The sequence below is a fragment of the Haliotis cracherodii genome, unplaced genomic scaffold (assembly GCF_022045235.1).
Source record: "Haliotis cracherodii isolate W230 unplaced genomic scaffold, xgHalCrac1.p SCAF_14, whole genome shotgun sequence".
Classification (NCBI taxonomy): Eukaryota; Metazoa; Mollusca; class Gastropoda; order Lepetellida; family Haliotidae; genus Haliotis; species Haliotis cracherodii.
In genome coordinates this window covers 19,759,347-19,783,010 of record NW_027266269.1, presented here as the reverse complement: position 1 = coordinate 19,783,010, position 23,664 = coordinate 19,759,347, and the positions used below count along the sequence as shown (strand labels likewise).

The following is a 23,664-nucleotide window of genomic DNA, read 5'->3' as shown; positions in this document are numbered from 1 at the left end:
TGGGCAAACGGGAGGCGGGGTAATCAGCGCCATGCCAGTTATCTGTTGGCTTCCCTTGTTGCGTTCCCTTCTTTGCTATCTTTTTACTTTTGTTGTTCTTACAGGTACAAATATATGTTCTCTGCCTCATAGCATTTAATAATATGCACCTGATGAAGGAGAAAGTATATATTCCGAAACGCAGTGTTCCTCCGTTGACATCCATAAATATTTTTCCTTGTGTGTATCAGTTATTAATGCCCTTCAAAGACTCAATCTAGCTTTGTTTTTAAATGTGGTGATATTTGCGTAGAATATAATATGGTCATGCCTATATACATTTGGGTCTTTGTCTACATAAGCATTTAGACATACAATTTAGAGCTAGAGGACATTGCTATTTCTGCAGGCATGAAGTACACGTCATAGCAAGCTGTGATCTTTATTCATACTTTAGATATTCGTAATGGAGATCTGTAACTGAAGTTTACCGTAATCTTCCGCAACTCTCACCTCCTGACCAGTTGAACGTCTTAGTGGATTCAGATGCCATTGTAAAATTCCAGGCTGCCCCTCTTTCTGTGATGTTTTGACGGATGAAATCTATTGCGTTATAATAATCTCTGTTTGCTGATATATAATATGTACATGTTGTAAAATATTTACGATATTTTAAACGTGTAATTCGATGCATATGCAATGCAATGTGAACATAAGTGCGGATGCACGAAGGCGGTTATAGTCATAGTTATACTGCGATGGATGTAGGGGAATGGTAGGGGTGTGTATGTATGTATGAAAGCACGAATACCGATACATGAGGGCGGATATAGTTATAGTTCGATGGATGTTGGGGAATGGTGGGAGGATGGATTATGTATGAAAGCATGCGCATGGATCCATGATGGCTGACGTAGACATAATGGTGGGGAAAGAAGAATGTGATGTCTCTGTGTGTGTGTGTGTGTGTGTGTGTGTGTGTGTGTGTGTGTGTGTGTGTGTGTGTGTGTCTGTGTGTGTGTGTGTGTGTGCGTGCATGCGTTGTGATACGAGGGTTGGGGAACATGTTGTCAGATGATTGTGTGAGTAAGTTAAGTGGTTGAGGATGTGGCAGGTATGAGTATTGATACATGCAGACTTGGGGTTTGGGGACTGGGTGTGCCTGTACTGAGGTCTTTTGTTTCACTCACTTATAGTGTTTTCTTTCACTCAAATACTGTTTTACGCATTTTAATAACTGAAACTGTAGTGACTCAAAGGTCATACTGGCCGGGCATTCAACATATCTACCCCAAATACATACGTAGCCATTTTTATGATGTACAATTATTCTTCTACCTCACACACACACACACACACGCACGCACACACACGCACGCACGCACACGCACACGCACACGCACACACACACACACACATTAATTGTTTTATCAAATGTATCTTCGAGAGTCAGTAAGAAACTAGAAATAACTGCCTTTGTTCTGTAAACCTCACCAAGTTTCAGCTTTCGCCTCTTCCTTTGTGGACTGAGGTTTCACATTTGTAAAATGATCTCTCTTATCTGTCTGTACCATCAACTTAACTGCCCTCACCCCCTGCAGTTTTCCCGTCCCATATTTCCAAGCAGGTGACCCACAAGGAGGAATACCGCCCTCCCTCAGTCCAGTGATACTGTGCCTAGCACAGTATGTTGGGGATACGTAGCCTTGCTGTGGGCAAACATTTTGGAACAATTTGGCAAACTTTGATATGTAAACAGCAAATATTATTCAGTTTTATTTCAACAAAAACGGAAAAAATCGGATCCTACTTATTTTGTGGATACCATAACAATAAATCAAGCCAATAGATCGTTTGAGCTGGCATGAATATAAAAAATAATTAGCAAGTCGATAGTCATAATTCCCTCTGTTGGTCCCACGTGAAATGTTCTTCATGAATAGAATAGATGGCTGATAGACGTTCGACCGAATAATATCATTTGCTTACTTCAACTGTTCATCTAATTTCCATGAATGTATGTTACATAGTTCATATGTTCATGGGCTTCTTCACTGAATGTATAGTGTGGAGGACTACTTCACTTGAGGATAAGTAACATAATGATGATAATTATGATAGTATTGCCATTATTATTCCTTCAGATTATTAAAAAAAAAGTTATTTGTTTCATAGAGAGAAAGAGGTATGGAGATTGTGAGATTATTTTTAGCATCGGAATTGTTAACATAATTCTTAAAGATATTATGTTTTGTTTGTTTGTTGTTAAACGCTGCACTCAGCAACGTAAGGATATTAAAACATTACATTTAGGTTCAGTTGTATTTTTATATTTGTATCATTTTGCAAATGTTACAGAGACCTGATAAGGGATATATAATAATGTATAGTCGCTATTCTTAAAGTAAGAATATGTTAGATTTATCAACCAGAAATATTGCACACAAGAGGATAATCATATTTCATGACACAATTCAACGTCGAAGTCAACGATATGTGTGTATGTTATTGCTACATGACACGGATACGTCATGATAAAGCAATTAGAAATTGGCATTTCATGATATAAGATAGCTACGCGATAAATCACAAAGAACAAAGAAGGAAGCGATATTTATTTCAAGATAAAACATTGTTCTATCATGACGTCATTTATTGAGATTCGAACATGCACTCGCAATTTGAAAAGTAAAATTTGTAAATTTGACCTTATTTTTGAGAGGTATGAGTCTAGTGAGTTGTTCCCAATAAATGTTGCTGGAGAATCCGAAAGTGAGAGTGATATGACAATCGGTATTGGGGGAAAAGGTACAGATGATTGACGAGAAAATTGTGAGAATATGCGGGACCATGGATTTATCTAGCATGGCCTCTGTCGGATTCTATTAAAGGAATCATCATTATTTAAGTACGGGTAAATATTGTTAAGCGTGTATATTTTCATAATTTAACACCCTAAAAGAGGCTGTACGTAATGTTGATATCTCATATAGAAATAAACGAGTCTCGGTCGTGTGTTTATCGTACAATAAACAACTCCCACTCGTCGTTTGTTTCTTAATTACATGACCATATACACTAACATTATATCTTTTCATGTTTATCGGTCAACAAAAGCGACATAAGCATTTCCATTATCATGAGAAACCCTTGCCAAAAGTAGCGCCAACTGCACCATTGCGACAACATCAGGAGCATCTTTCATGATTCATCATAATAAATGATGACATTGGATGCTCGCAAAAACGCGAGCTCATTCCGATCCACTAGTGGCACCCGCCACAAACACAACCAAAGGCAAGCCAATTTTTCACCCGAAAAGGCAAAGAATTGCATCTGACATCATTTTTGTCATTGATACGTCAAACCTGGAAATGCCGTCTACACGTCCAACACAAAGCCCAAGCCAGGACCCAAATCCTTCAAACCCGGCCAAAGTTCTGTTTATTACATACACTTCCCCCTAACCTTAAATAATCTATACTAGTTCTGAAGTAAATCGTATTTACCCGTATGAATGTTATTTATTGCCGATAAACAGAATATGCACACTTTCTGAAAGTACTGTGTGATAAGTCACGCACCAAACCTATACTCTCGATATACATGCTGCTCTTACTTAAAAAAGAATATTGGGTTAACAAGATACGTATATTAAAGTACCATGCTTTCCTGATGTGCTCTCATTCTAATTTGAAATAATGGCATAAATAGTTACCACTCATCTTTCAATATTTTTCAAGGTTGGGTTAATCACGAACATATTTGAATATGTACAACATCTATACTTACTTATCTTTATACTTAAAGGCATCAGGTTTGTCTGTCATAAGACCCCGAAACAAATATGTCCAACACATCCCAATATTTGGCTCTTGGCTCCTTGTTCTTATATTTTATAAGTATTGTTTAAACAACTGTATTTTTCTGTAAAATATGTTCATTTCAGAAATTAGATGTTATTCTAGCATCAGGTCTGTGGTACGTTTACTGCATCAGCATTACATTAAAACGATATTACATTATATAAATCCATACAGAGGAAATGCTTAACATTTATCTTTTAAGGAAGAGTGCAGGACGACTTGCTTTATACATATAAATGTGGACATATATGTATGGACATTTGGATGATACAGATATACCTCCTTAAAGCTAGTGTTCGTAGATGACTGTAGAAAATGGAATAATTATGTGAGTAATCGGGTTAATAACACGTTCAGCAATATTTAGCCATATTGCGATATTGGTTTCCAACATACAAGACGGACCATGAAATTATGACTTGAATTTGGACCTGGCTTTCTGGTGTGATGTAACACCCCAGAATCTCCGGTAGAAAAAGGGCTCAAAGCACGAATTAAGATCACGAGATGATACTGATGTATGCATCTGGACATATATTTGCGTAGTATTACTACCTTAATTCATCAGTAAATATGTATTTTGCATAAAAGGATATTATAGGATCGACGCTGACATGCGCATATAACCTATTCACCAGTGCTGTAATATTTCATTTCTTCTGACACATATCCACACGAGAAATTATATTTAAATTTAAAAGGAGCCCAAGTGGGATAGAAATTTGAGTCTGAACATGTTGAACAAGGCTAGTTTCATTTTGGGCTATAGCATTGCCGCAAGGCCTGGGCGGAAGGGAACACCTGTTTGCACCCATCAAATACCAATCACAACTTCTCTCTCCAAACGAAAACAAAATACGAAAAATGTCGGAAGTGTATCCTTCTAATTTTCTATTTAGATACATGTTTTAACTTTAAAGTAATTATATGTATCTCATGTATTATTGGTATCTGTGATGCTGGTACCGTTTTGTTGCCATTGTGTATCAAATACATGCCTTGAAATATGGACTTGTGAAAGAACTCATCATTGAATCATTTGCATTTAAATTAATGCATATACCATTTACTTGGCGTGTATGGACATATTATCCATCTACTTATACACACTTATTATGGACATATACAGAATTTCATTGTACCTTATTATTTAAAAAAATACCCGTGAAGATCCGGGTTAGAATAGGCATTCAACAACCCATGCTTGTACGAAGGCGACTTGGCTCGGTGACTTGGTTGATGCATGTCATCGTATCCCAAATGCGTAGATCGGTGCTCTTGATGATAATGACTAAATTGTTTGGTCCAGACTGGATTATTTACGAACCACCGTCATATAGCTGGTATATTGCTGAGTGCGGCGTTAAAGAACAAACAATCAAACAAAATCTATATAATTATTAAACACCTTCCAACAATGAGAAATTAAACTTATATTTTCTAAATATTCTGTTATATTTATAACATAATCTGATTCATAATTTAATTATTGCGTTGCTTTCTTCCCTGTCATTCAATGTGCATGTTCAAACCCCTAAACTTTTAATATTTCATTTTTCATAAATGGCTACGTTAGTGCGTTGCCTAGATCTCTCGTTATCTATTCACAAGAATAGATTAAAATAATTTGTTTTACTATCATATTTCTGTTTATCTAATTCATAATACGAAATTGATAATTCATTTATAATAGTATAGATCATATTCGTGTATATCACTATCTGATGCTAAGGTTTTATTTCAGAAAATATAATTAATTCAAAATGTAGAAAGATACACAATTTGCCATTATTTGACTTTTAAACTGTACAAAGTATGATATAATGATCAGAATGCCTGTAACGGGTAGTATTTAAGAAAGAAATATTTGTCGAGAAGTCCCATTTTTCAGATATGCTCTTCAGTAGTATTATTGCATATCTCCAGAGAGAGGTTTACATTGTAGTTCTCATTATTTGTGGATAATTCAAAAAGCAACATAGAAAATATATATGCTACCATGACGAAAGAATACAGAGTATACATAACTCGCAATTCTATATATTCAGCACACAGCCCAAAACCGAAACTCCACAACATATCCGATTACACTGATTAAGGCTGTCCCAGTTCTCCATGCGATACTGACGCCCGTTCGTCTCCCAGACCATACAGAATAAATTTAAAAGGAATCCAGCTCAAGTCTAGAACGATTTGGCAAGCCTAGATTGCCTTAATTCTACCCATGAAAGTAAGCATTAATAAAAAAATATTGTTTTTGTCTGCCTCATATTATATTTTGTAGATACTTATTTTAACTAGGAAAATTGTACTGACACCGGCGCTGTCCCTATTGAAGCTATCCATAAGAATTTCGAATTGCCGTCCATTGTTCGATGTCAATACATCGATGACAAGTGAGGATATCATAAAGTAATCGTTGATGCCGCGCTACACTTTGATAAAAATTATAATCAAGTTGACTGGTGTGTACATTACTACAGTGAACATGTACATGATCATGCCCTAATAATCAAATGCCGTAATGTCAAATACTAATATATTATTGTGTGATGAATTTAACTGGATCAGTGGTAACATGTGATATTAATATTCAATCAATTTATTTCCTGGTTGGTCCATCCATGTCTACAAAATCAAAATAATACAATTAAAATGGAGCATAGAACAATTCTTAATTTCAGGCTAGAGCTGTGGAAATCTAGACTTTCCCAATCGTTATAGACTTGAGTTGGTCTCATGTTTTACATTATTCTGTTGGGTCAACGTCACAGCTCATACCATACACTAACAAGACCAGCTTGCCCTCCGCCGGAGCTTCCGGATTTTGGTTATATCATCTAACATGGCCAACTCTGCTCTTAAGTAAACAAGAACCTAATCAGCGAGGGGTCCTTTATCATCCCTATGTGGCTGCTTATAAAAATCTGATATCTATTCCCAAAGACCTGGTTAATAATATATTTTCTGCTGAATATTCGAAACAAATAGAGTGAGTTGGTACTACATGTACATATGTATACGGTTCTATTTTAAATGACTGCAGCGCTCCATTATGAAAACAATTTGTTTTAACGCCGCTCTCAGCAGTATTCCAGTGATATATGACGGCGGTCTGTTGTATATGAAATATATGCAATTGAATCTTGAATCTTGAAAGTTGTAACATTTCCGCAAATATGTATCGCATGCAGTATACAGTATATCAACTGCAATATACTGTATACATCAGTATACAGTGTGTCGCGAGCTCTGCGCTGGGCTGGAGCACACATTTCCTACACCTCTCCCTTCGGCAAACACATCACGAGGGTTGCAACGAGGTCACAGGTCAGGCGTGCACTCGTCAGTTGTCTAATACGGTCAAGAGTAAGATCTTCCGGAAGACCACTGGATCTGGGAGTTGAACACTAAGCACTTTTAGAGAAGAGCTCACAATAAAACGTTATGGTCTCGCGGACGGACTTGTGTTTTCATTTCAAGACGTACATTTATCAGGTTGAACTTCCTAACTGTAACAATAACTGAACTTTACGCCTTTTATACACATTTGTGATGGGGCGACAATGCGACAACGAGACATATTTTGACCTTGAAAATGTCGCGTTACGGCATCGTCGCCCTTTTGTAAAATAAAGAAAAGGATTATCAAAGAGCGACAATGCGAACACGCGACAATGCGACAAATGGCCAATTGTCGCGCTTTTGTTAATTTTGACACGTTTTGATTGTTTTTATCAAGGCGTCAAGGCGACAATGCGACAACGAGACAATGTCCCTTCCATAGTAATTCGTGCAAATAAAACTGAGTAATGAAATAGAAGTCTGACATGCCAGTTAAAAGATAGAGTGTTGCAGCTTCTGATTTAATAGATCTTCAAGAAGGGTTATCAATAATGGGATGGGTGATGAGTTCAACTGCATACGCTGTGATTAACAATAATGCTCCGAGTCAATACATTTTGTCAAATGTATGACATGTATTACGTGAATGAACATATTGTTTATACTCGTCCATGTTTTTGACGGACAAAATAATTTACATGCTCGGTAAAACTGAGGACGGGCATCATTGTGTGTTTCCGTGCTTTGTTCAGGTGAACAATTGACTTGTCCTTGCATGTGTTTGTGACGGGTGCCACTTGTGTGGCAGGATACGCTCACCTTTTCCCGAACACCCATTGGATGACCTGAACCACTTCGGATTTTTATCCCACATCAGTCTCATACACCATGATATAACTGAAATACTGAAATACTGTACAGTTGAAAATGATGTTTAATGCGATTACCGTAGTGTGTTACTGCAACTGTTCATATTTTGTTTCAGTGATGTTATGTAATATGTAAAAGAAAGCATATTCAATTATACAATTGATTTGAATAGAATATACTTGCCTCAGTGTATTTTATTAACCCCCCAAATCGTAATTTAAACACATAAAATAACAGATCACGCATGGTGCCTTGACTTACTACTAGATTTAATGGGCCACCCCGGAATAAAATAGTTCCCCCCAAAGCGAGGAACATATGTTTTAGTATGTTTACAAGGAATATATTCCAAACAATATCCTCATTAGATGAGAAGATCTTTTACAGAATTACCTCAGAAAGTCAATATACAATGACAGAGCGTCGTAATACATTTACATCAAGTACAATACGTCAAAATGGCCGACACGATAAACGTGACGGGAGATATTTTCGAAGTTGTTAATTAACCTGTGGCTATTTCAAGCCTTTGGCATCACTGATCAATTGGCCGATCATTGAAAGGTGATTGTGAAGATGTGTCAAATAGATACGAAGGTAAATTCATAGATTTCTGTAAATTGTCACTGCGACAGTTTGGATTTTTTTCGTGTTTTTTCTCTCTGGGATGGGTTGTAGCGAGGGTATCCTTAAATGGGCTTGCAACCACGCTTCTGTATGAATTCGTACCACGGAATTCCAAGGGTTTTCCCCAGGAATGTGGAAGCAGTCAGTGTTTACGCCTTTTCAAGAATACAGTCACGTGAAGAACGTCATGTGACCGACCTCGCGTCCAAGTCGTATATCTTGTAAACTTCACATTAAAAAATTAGTTATTGTTATAACCAAATGAAACACAACCCATTATCCGATAGGGGTAACTGTACATAGCCGTTACCACAATAAACTTAGTAACATTGTTTGGTTTGACTTCTTGGCGTGTGTCTGAATTCCATTAACATGTAACATATCCTAAAACTAGCTTATCAGCAAATCTCGCTGCACTGCGCGCGACAGATACTAGAGCAAGGCATGCCAGAAATACGAAACCTAAAGCTTCCGAAAGGAAGCCTTGGACATCACGTGCGCCGGGGGACCAGCGCCATCTGATTGGCCGTTAACAGTTGTACAAGGCGGAGCAAAAAGCATCGTTTTTCCGTCCATTTTACGCTTGAAAAACTCGACCCTTTTCTGGACACTTTCTAGACGCTGACCAATTAATCAATTTTAATGAATTTTTAGTCGTTTTTCCGTCCAATGGCCATATACGGAAAAAAACGACGTTTTCGTGTTTGCAGTGAAAGTCACTTCCCGTAAATTTCACTCTGGAGTGTTTTGATACTCGGTTAATGTCACTCCAGAGTGTGTCACTTCCAGGATCAGGTCACTCTAATGTCACCCCAGAGTGTGTCAGTTCCAGGATCAGGTCACTCTAATGTCACCCCAGAGTGTGTCAGTTCCAGGATCAGGTCACTCTAATGTCACCCCAGAGTGTGTCAGTTCCAGGATCAGGTCACTCTAATGTCACTCCAGAGTGTGTCAGTTCCAGGATCAGGTCACTCCAGAGTGTGTCAGTTCCAGGATCAGGTCACTCCAGAGTGTGTCAGTTCCAGGATCAGGTCACTCCAGAGTGTGTCAGTTCCAGGATTAGGTCACTCTAATGTCACTCCAGAGTTTGTCAGTTCAAGGATCAGGTTACTCTAATGTCACTCCAGACTGTGTCAATTCCAGGATCAGGTTACTCTAATGTCATTCCAGACTGTGTCAGTTCCAGGATCAGGTCACTCTAGAGTGACATATGAGGGGGCTGATTTCGTCCTGCCACACCGCCAGTTCTATTTGCCTTTTCCGACAAGCACTAGGGAACAGGGGATTTATCTTATAACGGGTCTCCACTGGGAATTCATATTGGTGACAGTACTGCACCTTATGTTGGTCATGTCTGGTCAATTGATTTGTTTCTTTATGTCGTCAGTATCAATACCAGATACCACATGGAGAAAGACAATGCGTATATGGTCGGAATAATGATAAGTTTTGGCGTATATCGAATTTTCATCTCTTGGCTTATAAATTAATTTCAGGGAAATACGAGAAATATAGAATTTCGCTTGTAAAGGAGTGGGTGTTTATCAGAATGTATTCCAATCTAGGAAAAAAAATTATTTATATAAATTAGATTACAAATCGATTAGATAGATTTTCTGATCATAATAACCAACCCACGGTCCATACACTATTCGTAACTCTTGAAGAAAATAACTCAAGAGCAGTTTCTACCACCTTATGTCGTGGGTGTTTGTGTAATTGGTGAACCCGATGCTGAAGCGGAAAGGGAATCTTTAATCTTCTAAATAATAGACATGTCTGCCCACGTGTATTAAATATCAGAACGTCTGATCAAAACAAATACCTGATTCATTTCTGTTATAGCTGGTGTTGATCATATCTCTTTACTAATCTGATCACATTACTGGCATTAATGTTGCATATTTAACGCTCAGCTGAGACAAACTGCCGGGCACAAAATGTATAAAATGTCAAAATTGGATTTAACTAAAACATAACAAACGCTGTCAGACGTTACTTGGCTGAAAACAGTCGCAGAACTGCCAACGGAACTATGAAACACACACACACCTATCAAATACTGTAAATCTTAAAATTATTCATATTGAGTTTTGCAAGGTAAATTCCACGATTTGCAGTAAGCCACCATCGAATGACCGTTTCTGGGTTTTTTCATTTTTAGCCACCACCAAACGTGGATGTATACTTACTTACTTATTTACCGTGAAGATCAAGGTTAGAATATGTGTTCAGCAACCCATGCTTTGCGTAAAGGACAACAATGCTTGTCGTAAAAGGCGACTAATGGGATCAGGTGTTCAAGCTCGCTAACTGGGTCCCGATTGTGTGGATCGATGCTCATGATATCTGTCACTGGATTGTCTGGTCCAGACTCGATTAACCGCGAACAGACCGCCGCGTCGTTAAACAAACAAACAAAACTTGCCTAAGCCCGGAAGTTTATATATAATACAAACTGTATCTGACTGATATCCAATGTGTAGGGAGGGCGGTGGGATAGCCTTGTGGTTAAAGCGTTCGCTTGTTACGCCGAAGACCCGGGTTCGATTCCCCACATGGGTACAATGTGTAAAGCCCATTTCTGGTGTCCCCCGACGAGATATTACTGGAATATTGCTAAAAGCGGCGTAAAACCACCCTAACTCACTCACTCACTAATGTGTAGGTAGATTTAAATAAGAGAGGTGAACTCCAGCGTCTGTGGTCTATTTTTTAAACCTCAGGAGGTCCAAACTAGATCCGTTTAATGAATATACTGATCATGCGATACGACATTGTTGCCATGCTACGTAGTATAGAATGTAATCTGTGGAGGGGGCACAGGTTCCCAGTCGACTAAGGCACTGCAATTTACTGTGCAGCGTGGCATCCCGTAGGGTGCCAGAATCCTATGGCCATGGGCACAACAATATAAAGGAAGGACAACAGGTATAGACATTTTCCTAAATGTACGTCTAAATTGACATGCCTGTACGGAAATGTGTATGTAAATTTATATAACTTCAAGCCAATGTTTGTCTGTTTGTATACACGTTTACGTAAGTTAATGTACACGTTTACATACCTTTACGTAAATATTTTGTCCAAATGTTTACACTTTTTTGCGAATAAATGTGCACATTTACACACCCTTATGTAAATATAGGTATAAATGTATACACTTTAACGTAAATTAGTGTGCGCATTTAAACAACTTTTCGTAAATATTTGTCTGAATGTATACACTTTTACGTAAGTTAATGTGCAAATTTACATACGTTTACGTAAATATTTGTCTACACTTTTACGTAAATTGATGTGCACCTTTACAAACCTTTATGTAAATATTTGTCTAAGTGTATACATTTTTACGTAAAATAATGTACGCATTTACACACATGTATGTAAATTTATGAGTACATTTATGAGAAAGTAAGTTTAAACATTTGGTGTTTTATTCCAGTGTCTGGAATCTTTCGAAAATAAAAGAGACAAATTCATTTCCATAATCATCAGATATCTCTGCTAAAAGCAAACTCCATTATAGGATTCCGACTGTGTCGTAGGCGTGTGTATATGATTCACAGTCAAATAATGATGATACCATGTGATCGCGTAAAGGTGAGTGTTTCTGCCTAACCGGTGTCACCCGTCACAAACACATGCAAAGGCAACTCAAATGTTCACTCAAAAACAACCAGGGGCATATTTCGTAATAACGTAGGTTTTATCGAACTTATTAAGATAATTAATTGTTGTGACTTTGCCTTTTAAGATCCATCTAAACAAAATGTCACAACAGATAAAGATGTATAGCTTTCGCATCGCATTGGAGAAGCCGAAAAACGTACGCCTATTATAATTAGCTATTCACCGATATTTGGAAATAAGGGAAACTACAAATACCTCGTCTTGTTTTCTAAGCTACGTCAACATTTTATTGTGGTCTTATGATCGTATTAGAAATAATAGTCCATTAGTTTTCCATCTAAACTTAGTGTTACTATTCCCCTCTACTGCACCCCAACAATTCTTAAATACACCCTGACATACAATCACTGTGGTAAACAACTTGTTGTGATCAATTTTTAAATGTCAAAATTAAAGTCATCAGCTTCCTCTGATGTAGAAGTTCATAGGTTTTACATTTTTACACATAAGCTTTGTATGGGTTGGTGGATAAGGTCATATGTTTACTCAAATGTCCCCTCTCCAGAAAGATGTAAATTTTTAAAACATTTTATCTTCCATCCAGCTTGTTAAGGTGTATCAGAATAATCCAAGGCCAGGTATTGCGAAAGCCTGCCCAAGCCTACACAGTTCAATATGCTAGAAATAGCCTGCGTGGGGAGATAAGGACGGCAATCGCTGTCAATACTAATACAGCACGATGCTGAAGATGCTCTGAGTACTAATCACGACATCGATATTCAGTCTAAACATGGATTGGCTTTCTTGGTAGATTGGCTGGTTGTTGATAGTTAGAAAACTTGCAACTTGATGTGTTGACTGGTGTTGAAGTATGTGGGACGGTGGGGCATGCATCGTATATTTCTCTGTAGCTTGTCAGCCCAAATCATTGTTTTATTGTTCATCTGAAGTAAGATCGGAATGTGCGCGACACAGAATGTAATTTGTTTAAAACAGTCTTACCGACATGGACAGCAGAGCTTTTTGTTTGAGACATTGTTTCTTTTACAATTATTCTATTGTCAGATAAAACGGTAATACAAAAGGTATTAATTTCTTATATCAGTTATTAATTTGATGTTTAAATCACGCAGATCAATGGAGTGTTCTTCATTTTAACAAGCCACATGGATTTCTACTGAGCTATTTGCCTCTGATATATATCTGTAGAAAGTTAAAAAACCGTTACTGATATATTGTCTCGTAAAAAGGCAGTCTCATAACAGTTTATATCCGGCATTAATAAACTGAGGAAGCACGTTTGTTTTTCTTTAAAAGGAGACAATCTCATCTTGAAATACGGACTCCAAAATCTACATGATCTAATGACGTTTTGTAACTTCCATGGCAATAACTATTTGACTACTCTAACTGCCCAATGGCAATAGCTATGTGACTACGGTAACTGTCCCACGGCAATAGCTCTTTGACTACGGTAACTGTCCCGTGGCAATAGCTATTTGACTACGGTAACTGTTCCCTGGCAATCACTATTTGACTACTCTAACTGCCCAATGGCAATAGCTATGTGACTACGGTAACTGTCCCATGGCAATAGCTATTTGACTACGGTAACTGTTCCCTGGCAATAGCTATTTGACTACGGTAACTGTTCCCTGGCAATAACTATTTGACTACGGTAACTGTTCCCTGGCAATAGCTATTTGACTACGGTAACTGTCCCATGGCAATAGCTCTTTGACTACGGTAACTGTCCCGTGGCAATAGCTATTTGACTACGGTAACTGTTCCCTGGCAATCACTATTTGACTACTCTAACTGCCCAATGGCAATAGCTATGTGACTACGGTAACTGTCCCATGGCAATAGCTATTTGACTACGGTAACTGTCCCGTGGCAATAGCTATTTGACTACGGTAACTGTTCCCTGGCAATAACTATTTGACTACGGTAACCATCCCATGGCAATAGCTATGTGACTACGGTAACTGTCCCATGGCAATAGTTATTTGACTACTCTAACTGTTGCATGCAATAGCTATTTGACTACTGTAACTGCTCCATGCCAATAGCTATTTGACTACTGTAACTGTCCCATGGCAATAGCTACAATGTATCGTGACTGCTGTCACTATTCCATGCCAATAGCTAGTTGACTGCTCTAACTGTTCCATGCCAATAAGTATTTGACTACTCTAACTGCTCCATGCCAATAGCTATTGGACTACTGTAACTGTTCCATGCCAATAAGTATTTGACTACTCTAACTGTTCCATGACAATAGCTATTTGACTACAGTAACTGTCCTTTGGCAATAACTATTTGACTACTGTAACTGTTGCATGCAATAGTTACTTGACTACTCTAACTGTTCAATGCCAATAGTTATTTGACTACAGCAACTGTCCTATGGCAATAACTATTTGACTACTCTAACTGTTCAATGCCAATAGTTATTTGACTACAGCAACTGTCCTATGGCAATAACTATTTGACTACTCTAACTGTTCAATGCAATAGTTATTTGACTATTCTAACTGTTGCATGCAATAGTTATTTGACTACTCTAACTGTTGCATGCAGTAGTTACTTGACTACTCTAACTGTTCAATGCCGATAGCTATTTGACTATTCTAACTGACCCATGGCAATGGCTATTTGACTACTGAAACTGTCCGATGTCAATAGCTATTTGACTACTGTAACTGTCCTTTGGCAATAACTGTTTGACTACTCTAACTGTTCCATGCCAATAGCTATTTGACTACTGTAACTGCTCCATGCCAATAGCTATTTGACTTCTGTAACTGTCCCATGGCAATAACTATTTGACTACTGAAACTGTCCGATGTCAATAGCTATTTGACTACTGTAACTGTTCCATGCCAATAGCTATTTGACTACTGTAACTGTCCCATGGCAATAACTATTTGACTACGGTAACTGTCCCATGGCAATAGCTATTTGACTATTGTAACTGTCCCATGGCAATAGCTACGTGACTACTGTAACCGTCCCATGCCAATAGCTATTTGACTACGGTAACCGCCCCATGCCAATAGGTATTTGACTTCTGTAACTGTCCCATGGCAATAACTATTTGACTACGGTAACTGTCCCATGGCAATAGCTATTTGACTATTGTAACTGTCCCATGGCAATAGCTACAATGTGTCTTGACTGCTGTCACTATTCCATGCCAATAGCTAGTTGACTAGTCTAACTGTTCCATGCCAATAAGTATTTGACTACTCTAACTGTTTAATGCCAATAGTTATTTGACTACAGTAACTGTCCTATGGCAATGACTATTTGACTACGGTAACTGTCCCATGACAATAGCTATTTGACTTCTGTAACTGTCCTTTGGCAATAACTATTTGACTTTGTAACTGTCCCATGCCAATAGTTATTTGACTACAGTAACTGTCCGATGGCAATAGCTATTTGACTACTCTAACTGCCCAATGGCAATAGCTATGTGACTATGGTAACTGCCCCACGGCAATAGCTATTTGACTACGGTAACTGTCCCATGGCAATAGCTATTTGACTACGGTAACTGTTCCCTGGCAATAACTATGTGACTACGGTAACTGTCCCATTGCAATAGCTATTTGACTACGGTAACTGTCCCGTGTCAATAGCTATTTGACTACGGTAACTGTCCCATGCCAATAGCTATTTGACTACGGTAACTGTTCCCTGGCAATAGCTATGTGACTACAGTAACTGTCCCATGGCAATAGCTATGTGACTACGGTAACTGTCCCATGGCAATAGCTATGTGACTACGGTAACTGTCCCATGGCAATAGCTTTTTGACTACGGTAACTGTCCCATGGCAATAGCTCTTTGACTACAGTAACTGTCCCATGGCAATAGCTATTTGACTACGGTAACTGTCCCATTGCAATAGCTATTTGACTACGGTAACTGTCCCATTGCAATAACTATTTGACTACGGTAACTGTCCAATTGCAATAGCTATTTGACTACAGTAACTGTCCCATGGCAATAACTATTTGACTACGGTAACTGTCCCATTGCAATAGGTATTTGACTACTCTAACTGTTCCATGGCATTTTGCTTCTGTAATTTCCCCTTTCAATTGCCCTTTCTCCTTCTTTACAACGCAAGAAATGGCTCAGTTCATTTCCAACTGTACATAACCTTGTTGACATTGAGACATCACGCTGTCTATCGATGGCTTCTTGAAAGTATGAACGCGATCATTTGTTACAGTAATGTCATCATTTCTTTCGGAAGTGAAACGATAAATTTCGTTAATTATAATCCTTCCAGCAGAAGAGGACATTATACACTGTATCGTAGGATCTATCCTTCGTTAATGGCATACGCAGTCGATTTATAAAACTCAGAATGGAAAGGATATGGTCGTCCACTTGAAATGAATGATGTTATGTATTCAATAATATCTCTATATTGAGCTCAAGATGAAAAAGGTCATCGTGAAATTGCCTGATAAAGGGGATAACGTTTCATTTAATGCATTTAAGCCTAATTTAAAACATATGGTATACAGATTTTCAGGTAATTGATTTTTTGACGGATATATACCATCGATGTTTTATGAGGAGCACGTAGAAATAAAGTCTGAGGTGAATAAGTAATTCATTGGATTTTTTTTTCTGACGACATTACATACTGAGAGCAAAATTCCGAGAACAAACATAAAGAATTCGTTTCACTTTTTATCCTATAAGTACCACTCTAGTGAGTCTAGAACAGCCGAACCGGTGATTGATAGCATGAGCAATGTCAACCTTGTACAGTAACAGGCAATCAAGTCGGTTATGTTTGAACCCAGACCGATCCCCATGTTAGTGGGAAATGTGCGTGCGTGCGTGCGTGCGTGCGTGCGTGCGTGTTTTCCCGTGAAAGGAGGAGCCGTACTATTTCAATGCTTTTCACAACACAGTTTATGCATGACATCGGGCACATCAAACGTGCACCTTACTTCCTTTAGAAAACCAGGGACACTATTTGTTTACAACTGCTGTGTTTATTTGCTGCCATTACCACTTTACTTTTGTTGCTATCGATTACAAGGATTCAAAATTTATCTAACAACGCAGTTTTTCATCTTCGATTCCAAATATCAATATATTTTATTACAAACTGAAAGAATAGTGTACGAAATCAATTACGATTTTTTAATAATATTATAGTATTAACATTTCATGTTTGTGTAAAATCAAAATCTGTGCTTATAGATAATGCATTGGCCGAAAGCTATAACTATAAAGAATATGATCATATACAGGAATACTTTGCACTTTGGTGATGGCTACAGACCAGTATAGATGGTATTGAATACTTCTAATGTCCTCTGCCGTCAAGCTCTGGGATATTATTACAGACCGGATTATTTAGATACTTCAAAGCCCTGTGGAGGAGTGCACTGCACGTCATTGTTAATACCTGCGTAGGAGCGTGGATATGTCGACGTGCTATGAAGCGTTCTTGTGGGCTGGAAATACCGATGCGGCAAAACATTCAACTATAAATATGCAGTCACGTCGACATTTATAGGATACTTGAATTCTTTTCAAAATGCAATTTTAGACTGATTTCATCCGAATTATCGGTTACTGCGTATTACAACGTTAGTGAAAAGTTTAAAATATTCTGGAAATGAAGTCATAGATATGAGAGTGTCAAATCTGTTCAAATAAAAATGATTGATTTCAAACTCGGAGGCGCATTGGTGAATTGGAGATTTGAGGTCGCGTTCAAGGTTATTGCAATTGTATAGCGAGTGCATGTGTGTGTGTGTGTGTGCGTGCGTGCGTGCGTGCGTGCGTGCGTGCGTGTGTGTGTGTCTTTGTGAGTGGTTGCTTGTTTTTAGTCGTACTTTTGTCGTGTTGTTTTTGTTACCCTCTTATAAAGGGGATGAAACAAGGACTGGTCGGCTCGGAGTCAGTACACTGTGTCTGAGTGGGGAATCCATGTAAAACTGCGGTAGCGTATGTATGTGTGTGTCTCCCGTTCTGTGGATGCTTGTTCTAGTCACTGATTCCACACAACCAGTCTACCTTATAGGTAATATAATATATCATGTCATATATCCACTGAACCGAATTACCAGGCTGGTGCTTGCAATAAAAGTAACGTGTGTCTCATGTTGGAGTTGTACCCGTCTCCCCTGGAATACAAGAGACTACATGCATTCCTCAGTGTTAAGGTCACCAGTATTACACGGGAGCCGGTGACAAGAGGTTGCTGTCATCATTAATCCGAACGTAAAGTTCCAGAAATAATTAAGCCCAAATGATAGCATTGCACGATAAGATCTACTATTTGGTCGAAGTGACTTGAATAATACATTAATGGGTTCGTTAAATATTTATTTCGTTCATATTTCAGGTACGAAGTCTCAGAAGATGAAGAAAGTCTTGCGCATGCGTGGTCAAGTGACAGCGAGGCTTCGACGTTGTGTGATAGCTCGTCTGACTGTTGCTGATTCTTCGCTCCGTGATGTAGAACTGCGTCCAAAATATACACATTGTAATGTTTCCATTATGACATGCCTTTTCGTTGAGTGTAAATTCTGCAATAAAATACTCATATTAACTGAAGTTATCATCATTTGTAAGGCGGTGAGGTAGCCTTGTAGTTAAAGTGTTCGCTCTTCACGCCGAATGCCCGGGTTCGATTCCCCTTATGGGTACAAAATGTGAAGCCTATATCTGGTATCCACCTACGCTGGAATATTGTGAAAACGTCGCTCACTCACTCATCACTCTTAAACTCCTCTTTGTTGAGATCACATTGAAACCACTTAAGTTGAACGTCGATAAAACAATGAGATCACGGTGAGATACATTTGTACGTCTGTACATTGAGTGAGTTGTGCTGTATGCCTCTTTGGAAAAGTATTTCAGCTGTGGTAGGAGATCCCGAAGTGATGCATGTCCTAGACGTTCCCTATCTGTTCGCCCCGATTATGTTTCTAGGTTTGTCAGCACAAGAGCCGTACATGTGGGTTTCTCCAAAGTGGTAAACGTCTGAGACCTGCATCTCTTTAAGCTAACATGCTGATACAACTTGGATACTGTTCAAAGGGGCGTTTAAACCCAACTCACTCACTCACACAATCTCCATCTGTTCACCCAGCAGTGAATGGGTACCTGGTAGGATGAGACTGTTGAACTTCTAGTGCATCATCATCATCATCATCATCATCATCATCACCAGCACCACCAATTATCCATCATCCATCCATCCATCCATCAATCAATCCATCCATCCATCCATCCACCCATCAATCCATCCATCCATCATCACACATCGACATCGTAATAATACAGATTAAAATAGATAAACGCAGCAAAGAGGGTTTGGGTGATCCTGGCACAGACTCCCCAATGGTGCAACCGTCTGCTTTACCCAGATTGCCAGAAGGGCTGTATTCCTTATAGCAAACCCGGGTACACTCTCAATGTCAGTCAACAGCTTTGCGGGGTACAAAACCTAAGGGACCAAGAACAATGGGTAGTCAGACAACTTGGTACTTTAGATGCAAGCGTGACATTTCGAAAGCGAGGTCGGCATATTTGCCATGTTTCATTGGATTTATCAAAAAGAACAAGATCAGGTTTGTTGGCCTGGCTAGGTCTGAGGCTGAACACAGGCCTATTCCAAAGAATTTTTCATTCTGGGTCGTACCATGCGATGGACCTCTGTGTCAAAACCAGAAATGTGGCGAAGACGGTAATAAAAGGATCGAGATAAGACATCATGTCCCTTAAGATACTGGGTTTGTTCAAAAGCTGGACATCCACTGACAATGTGCTGGACAGTCTCATTAAGCCTCTCCTTGAAAAACTGAGTCTGGGCCGTTTAGATATGGCACTTCGCTTAGCTGACACTCAAATATGTACCGTCTAACAGTGCAGAACCATCAACAAAGTCAACATTGACATTTAGGTTATATCCCACATCCATGGCTCGTTTGAGAGAACTGTGGAATGCCTTGTTTTCATCATGAGTCTTGACATGCTTCACCAGAGGATCATAAGACAAATAAATGTGTGCAAAAGTGCACAAAACAATTCTATCATGAAGAACATCCACGTTAATTAAACCACGTCCTTCTATTATATAATTGGTAAATATTAGCAATGAAGGGAAGAGCAAGGTTTGTAAGATATTGTCTGACATGATTCTTCGTGTCAGTTTGTCAATACCATGAATTTCTTGTTTCGTCCAATCAACAACACCAAAAGAATACGAAAGGACGGGTACAGCATAAGTATTTGTGGATTTAACTTTATAGCACTGATCATGAATTCCAGATTTTCGTACGTCTACATTTGTAGTCTGCCCGACGTTTTTCCTTGATATGGGCATTCTGGAGTTTGTCCCTAATCCTTAATTACGCACAGACCTGACCTTCCACGAGATGGTCCATTTGCAATAAGTTCAAGGTCATCTAGGTAAAGGAGGTGAGTAAGAGGTGGAGGGGATCTGTGCTGCGGGGGTCCCGGATGATAACCTCCCCCTTTGCTAAACAAAAACCGTAAAGGATTTAGTGACAAACAGAAAGGCAATGAACGAAAGGAATATGCCTCTTCTGATAGAAATGAGTTCCGAAGTCAGAACCTGCAAATGCGAATACATCACAAGTTGAGTTGACCAGCAATTCATTTAAGAATTCAGTAAAACAAGTAGTCGCACGGGGAGGTCAATATATTCAAATGACTTCAAAATCCATTCGTGAGGTACAGACGCATAAACTTTTCTGTAGTCTTTCAACACATTGAGAGGTTACGGCGGTAAGTTTTAGTCTCTTCAAGAATCATTTCCTGAACTAACTATTGATCCTTATAACCCTAATATCCCTTTCTGTCTCCTTCCTGCTCAATGTAAATAATGTCATTTGAAGCGCAGTATGATGACACACACACCCTTCAAATACTGTATACTATGTATTCAAGTTATTATTATTTGTGTATTCATATTTATATACATATTCATATTATTGTGAAACCAACGATCCCGACAAACCGAGAATCATAATAAAAGTGAATGTTGATGTGGGAGGAACTCCTGCAGGCCTTAGACGTTTACCTTCCAAAGTCATTTTACTGATGTGATTGTGACGTAGTTTCCTAATTGTATGATACACCTCAATAAATGAATGTGACGTCATATCGTTTCAGACATTGGGGATTGTTAAACGCACACGTGCGGTTGTGAGAATGAAATAATCGTTCTCTCTTTTCCCCCGACCACCGTTACTACGTTTAAGTAATTATGCCTTAATCAAAACTGGTCATCGTTTTATATTAGAGAAAAATCGTAATTCACTAAGTTTTGAGACGCACATCATCACCCCAACTGATTCGCCCTGATTATGTTTATGGGTTTCTGTGAACTGCATGACTTCGGACGTTCCTCCCACTTCAACCACCTCTATGGGGTTGTGGATAGAGCATCTGCCCGGAGACCTGAAGGTCGGTGGTTTGATCCCCTGGCAATGGTAAACCATCTTCCCGAGGCAAGAGAGTTAACTGACGTTAAAAGTCCAGTTGCCACCCTTTCCGAACCAGGCTGGAGTTCCTGGGCTCGATTGTAGCGCCACCAGTGACTGTTACGAGTTATGTCCCTTCTATGCCTCTCATATGGACCAATAATATTCCACCTCTCGTTTCACTTGCATTTGTTTCAAACAAAATGGCGGCGCCCAGACAAGACGATCTGACCGACAATCAAGATCTATATTGTGATAAAACGGGTCTTACATCGCGAAGTGCACCAAATCACATGAGCATCTTGATTAAAAACTTGAAAAGATTTGGAAAATATCTGTTGACAACGAGTTGGCGGTGCACATGTTTTGCAAATCCTGCAATCGACCGAACTCTGCATGACAGTTTACGAACCGGATTTCGATTTCGGTTCGCGATTTTGATTGGATTATGCATAGACTCGTTAGTCCAGCCAAAATCTAGCTCCTTATTACCAGCCTGGTTCGGCAAGGGGGGAAACTGGACTTTTATAGTCAGTAAACTCCCTTGCCTCGGGAAGATGGTGGTATACTTAAAGACGTTAAAACATAAAAATTGTTGCTACCCTGCCTGGTGCTTGGTGTTAAGGGGACAAAACCAGGACTGGTCGGCTCGGAGTCGGTTTTTCACACACACACGCGCGCATGCACGACGCTTTATAAGAGCAGGAGCGGTCGGGTAGCCTAGTTGTTAAAGCGTTCGCTCGTGCCGCCGAAGACCCGGGTTCGATTTACTTGGGATATTGCTAGAATATTGCTAAAAGCGGCGTAAAACCATAGTCACACATTCACTATTCAATAATGTTGAACGCGACGTTAAACCCCTTTTCACCTCACCTGATCCAGGATTTAATAAGACTGCATGTTGTTGGTGACCTAGTATCGTTGCTGTAATCTGTAGACGGTTCTCACGTGGACATTAAAGCATTGGCAACCTTTCGTCCAGTCTGACCAGCACGCAGTCGTCCTGAAACCTGGTTTCTCTGATGCATCATAAGTCCTTGGCAAGGCGCTAGTGTCGATACAAGAATGTTGGATCCACGTATTGGGGTGCCGTTTATCAAAAATGGCACAAGGAAACGCAAGTGAATTTTGATTTTCATGGAAAGCGTTCGGGATCTTGTTCATGTACCATGGACGTTTGTTAAGTTGCGTTTTGGGGACCCATTATACCCATCACTATTTGCATGTCAAAAACGGGATTTTGCCTAAAAAAACATTGTTTTCATGAAGTGACGTTTCTTTTGCGTTTCAGTATATGAGGAGTCTTTGAACCAACGTGATGCTGTTCATTTCCAGGCTGTAAATACGACTTTTTATCTCTTATTATGTGTTGTTTGTTTGTTGTTTAACGTCGCAATCAGCAATATGACGGCGGTCTGTAAATAATCGAGTCTGGACCAGACAAGCCAGTGATTGACATCATGAGCATCGATCCATGCAATTGGGATACGATGACACTCATCAAACAAGTCAGCGAGCCTGACCACACGATCCCGTTAGTCGCCTAGCATGGTCGCCTTTTACGGCAAGCATGGGTTGCAGAAGACCTATTCTACCCCGGATCTACACGGGTCTGCTTATGTTTTGAATGGAACAAATAATGATGGGTAGATGGAAACGTTGCGGTCATGTTATGGATCTTACGTAAGAAATATTAAATCCGATAGGGTATTTTAAATTGCTTCCGATGCGCGAGCGTTTCATGTTTTGTTTTTGTTTTTGGCCAATCACTTGATTGCCTGGTTTGGTTACAATCAGCCGTCACATAGAGGGAACAAACAGGTACTTGTTTATGCAAATTGTGT

At 39.1% G+C, this 23,664-nt stretch overlaps 1 protein-coding gene across 1 annotated transcript in view; it reads left to right on the top strand.

Moving 5' to 3' along the window:
- Window positions 1-18,870, top strand: part of LOC139460619 (uncharacterized) — a 94,406-nt gene extending 75,536 nt beyond the window's left edge. Inside the window, exon 14 of the mRNA XM_071242087.1 lies at window positions 18,712-18,870. Coding sequence (XP_071098188.1) covers window positions 18,712-18,808 — 97 coding nt within the window. The 3' untranslated portion in view covers window positions 18,809-18,870. The remainder of the gene's footprint in view (window positions 1-18,711) is intronic.
- Window positions 18,871-23,664: the final 4,794 nt, after the last annotated feature.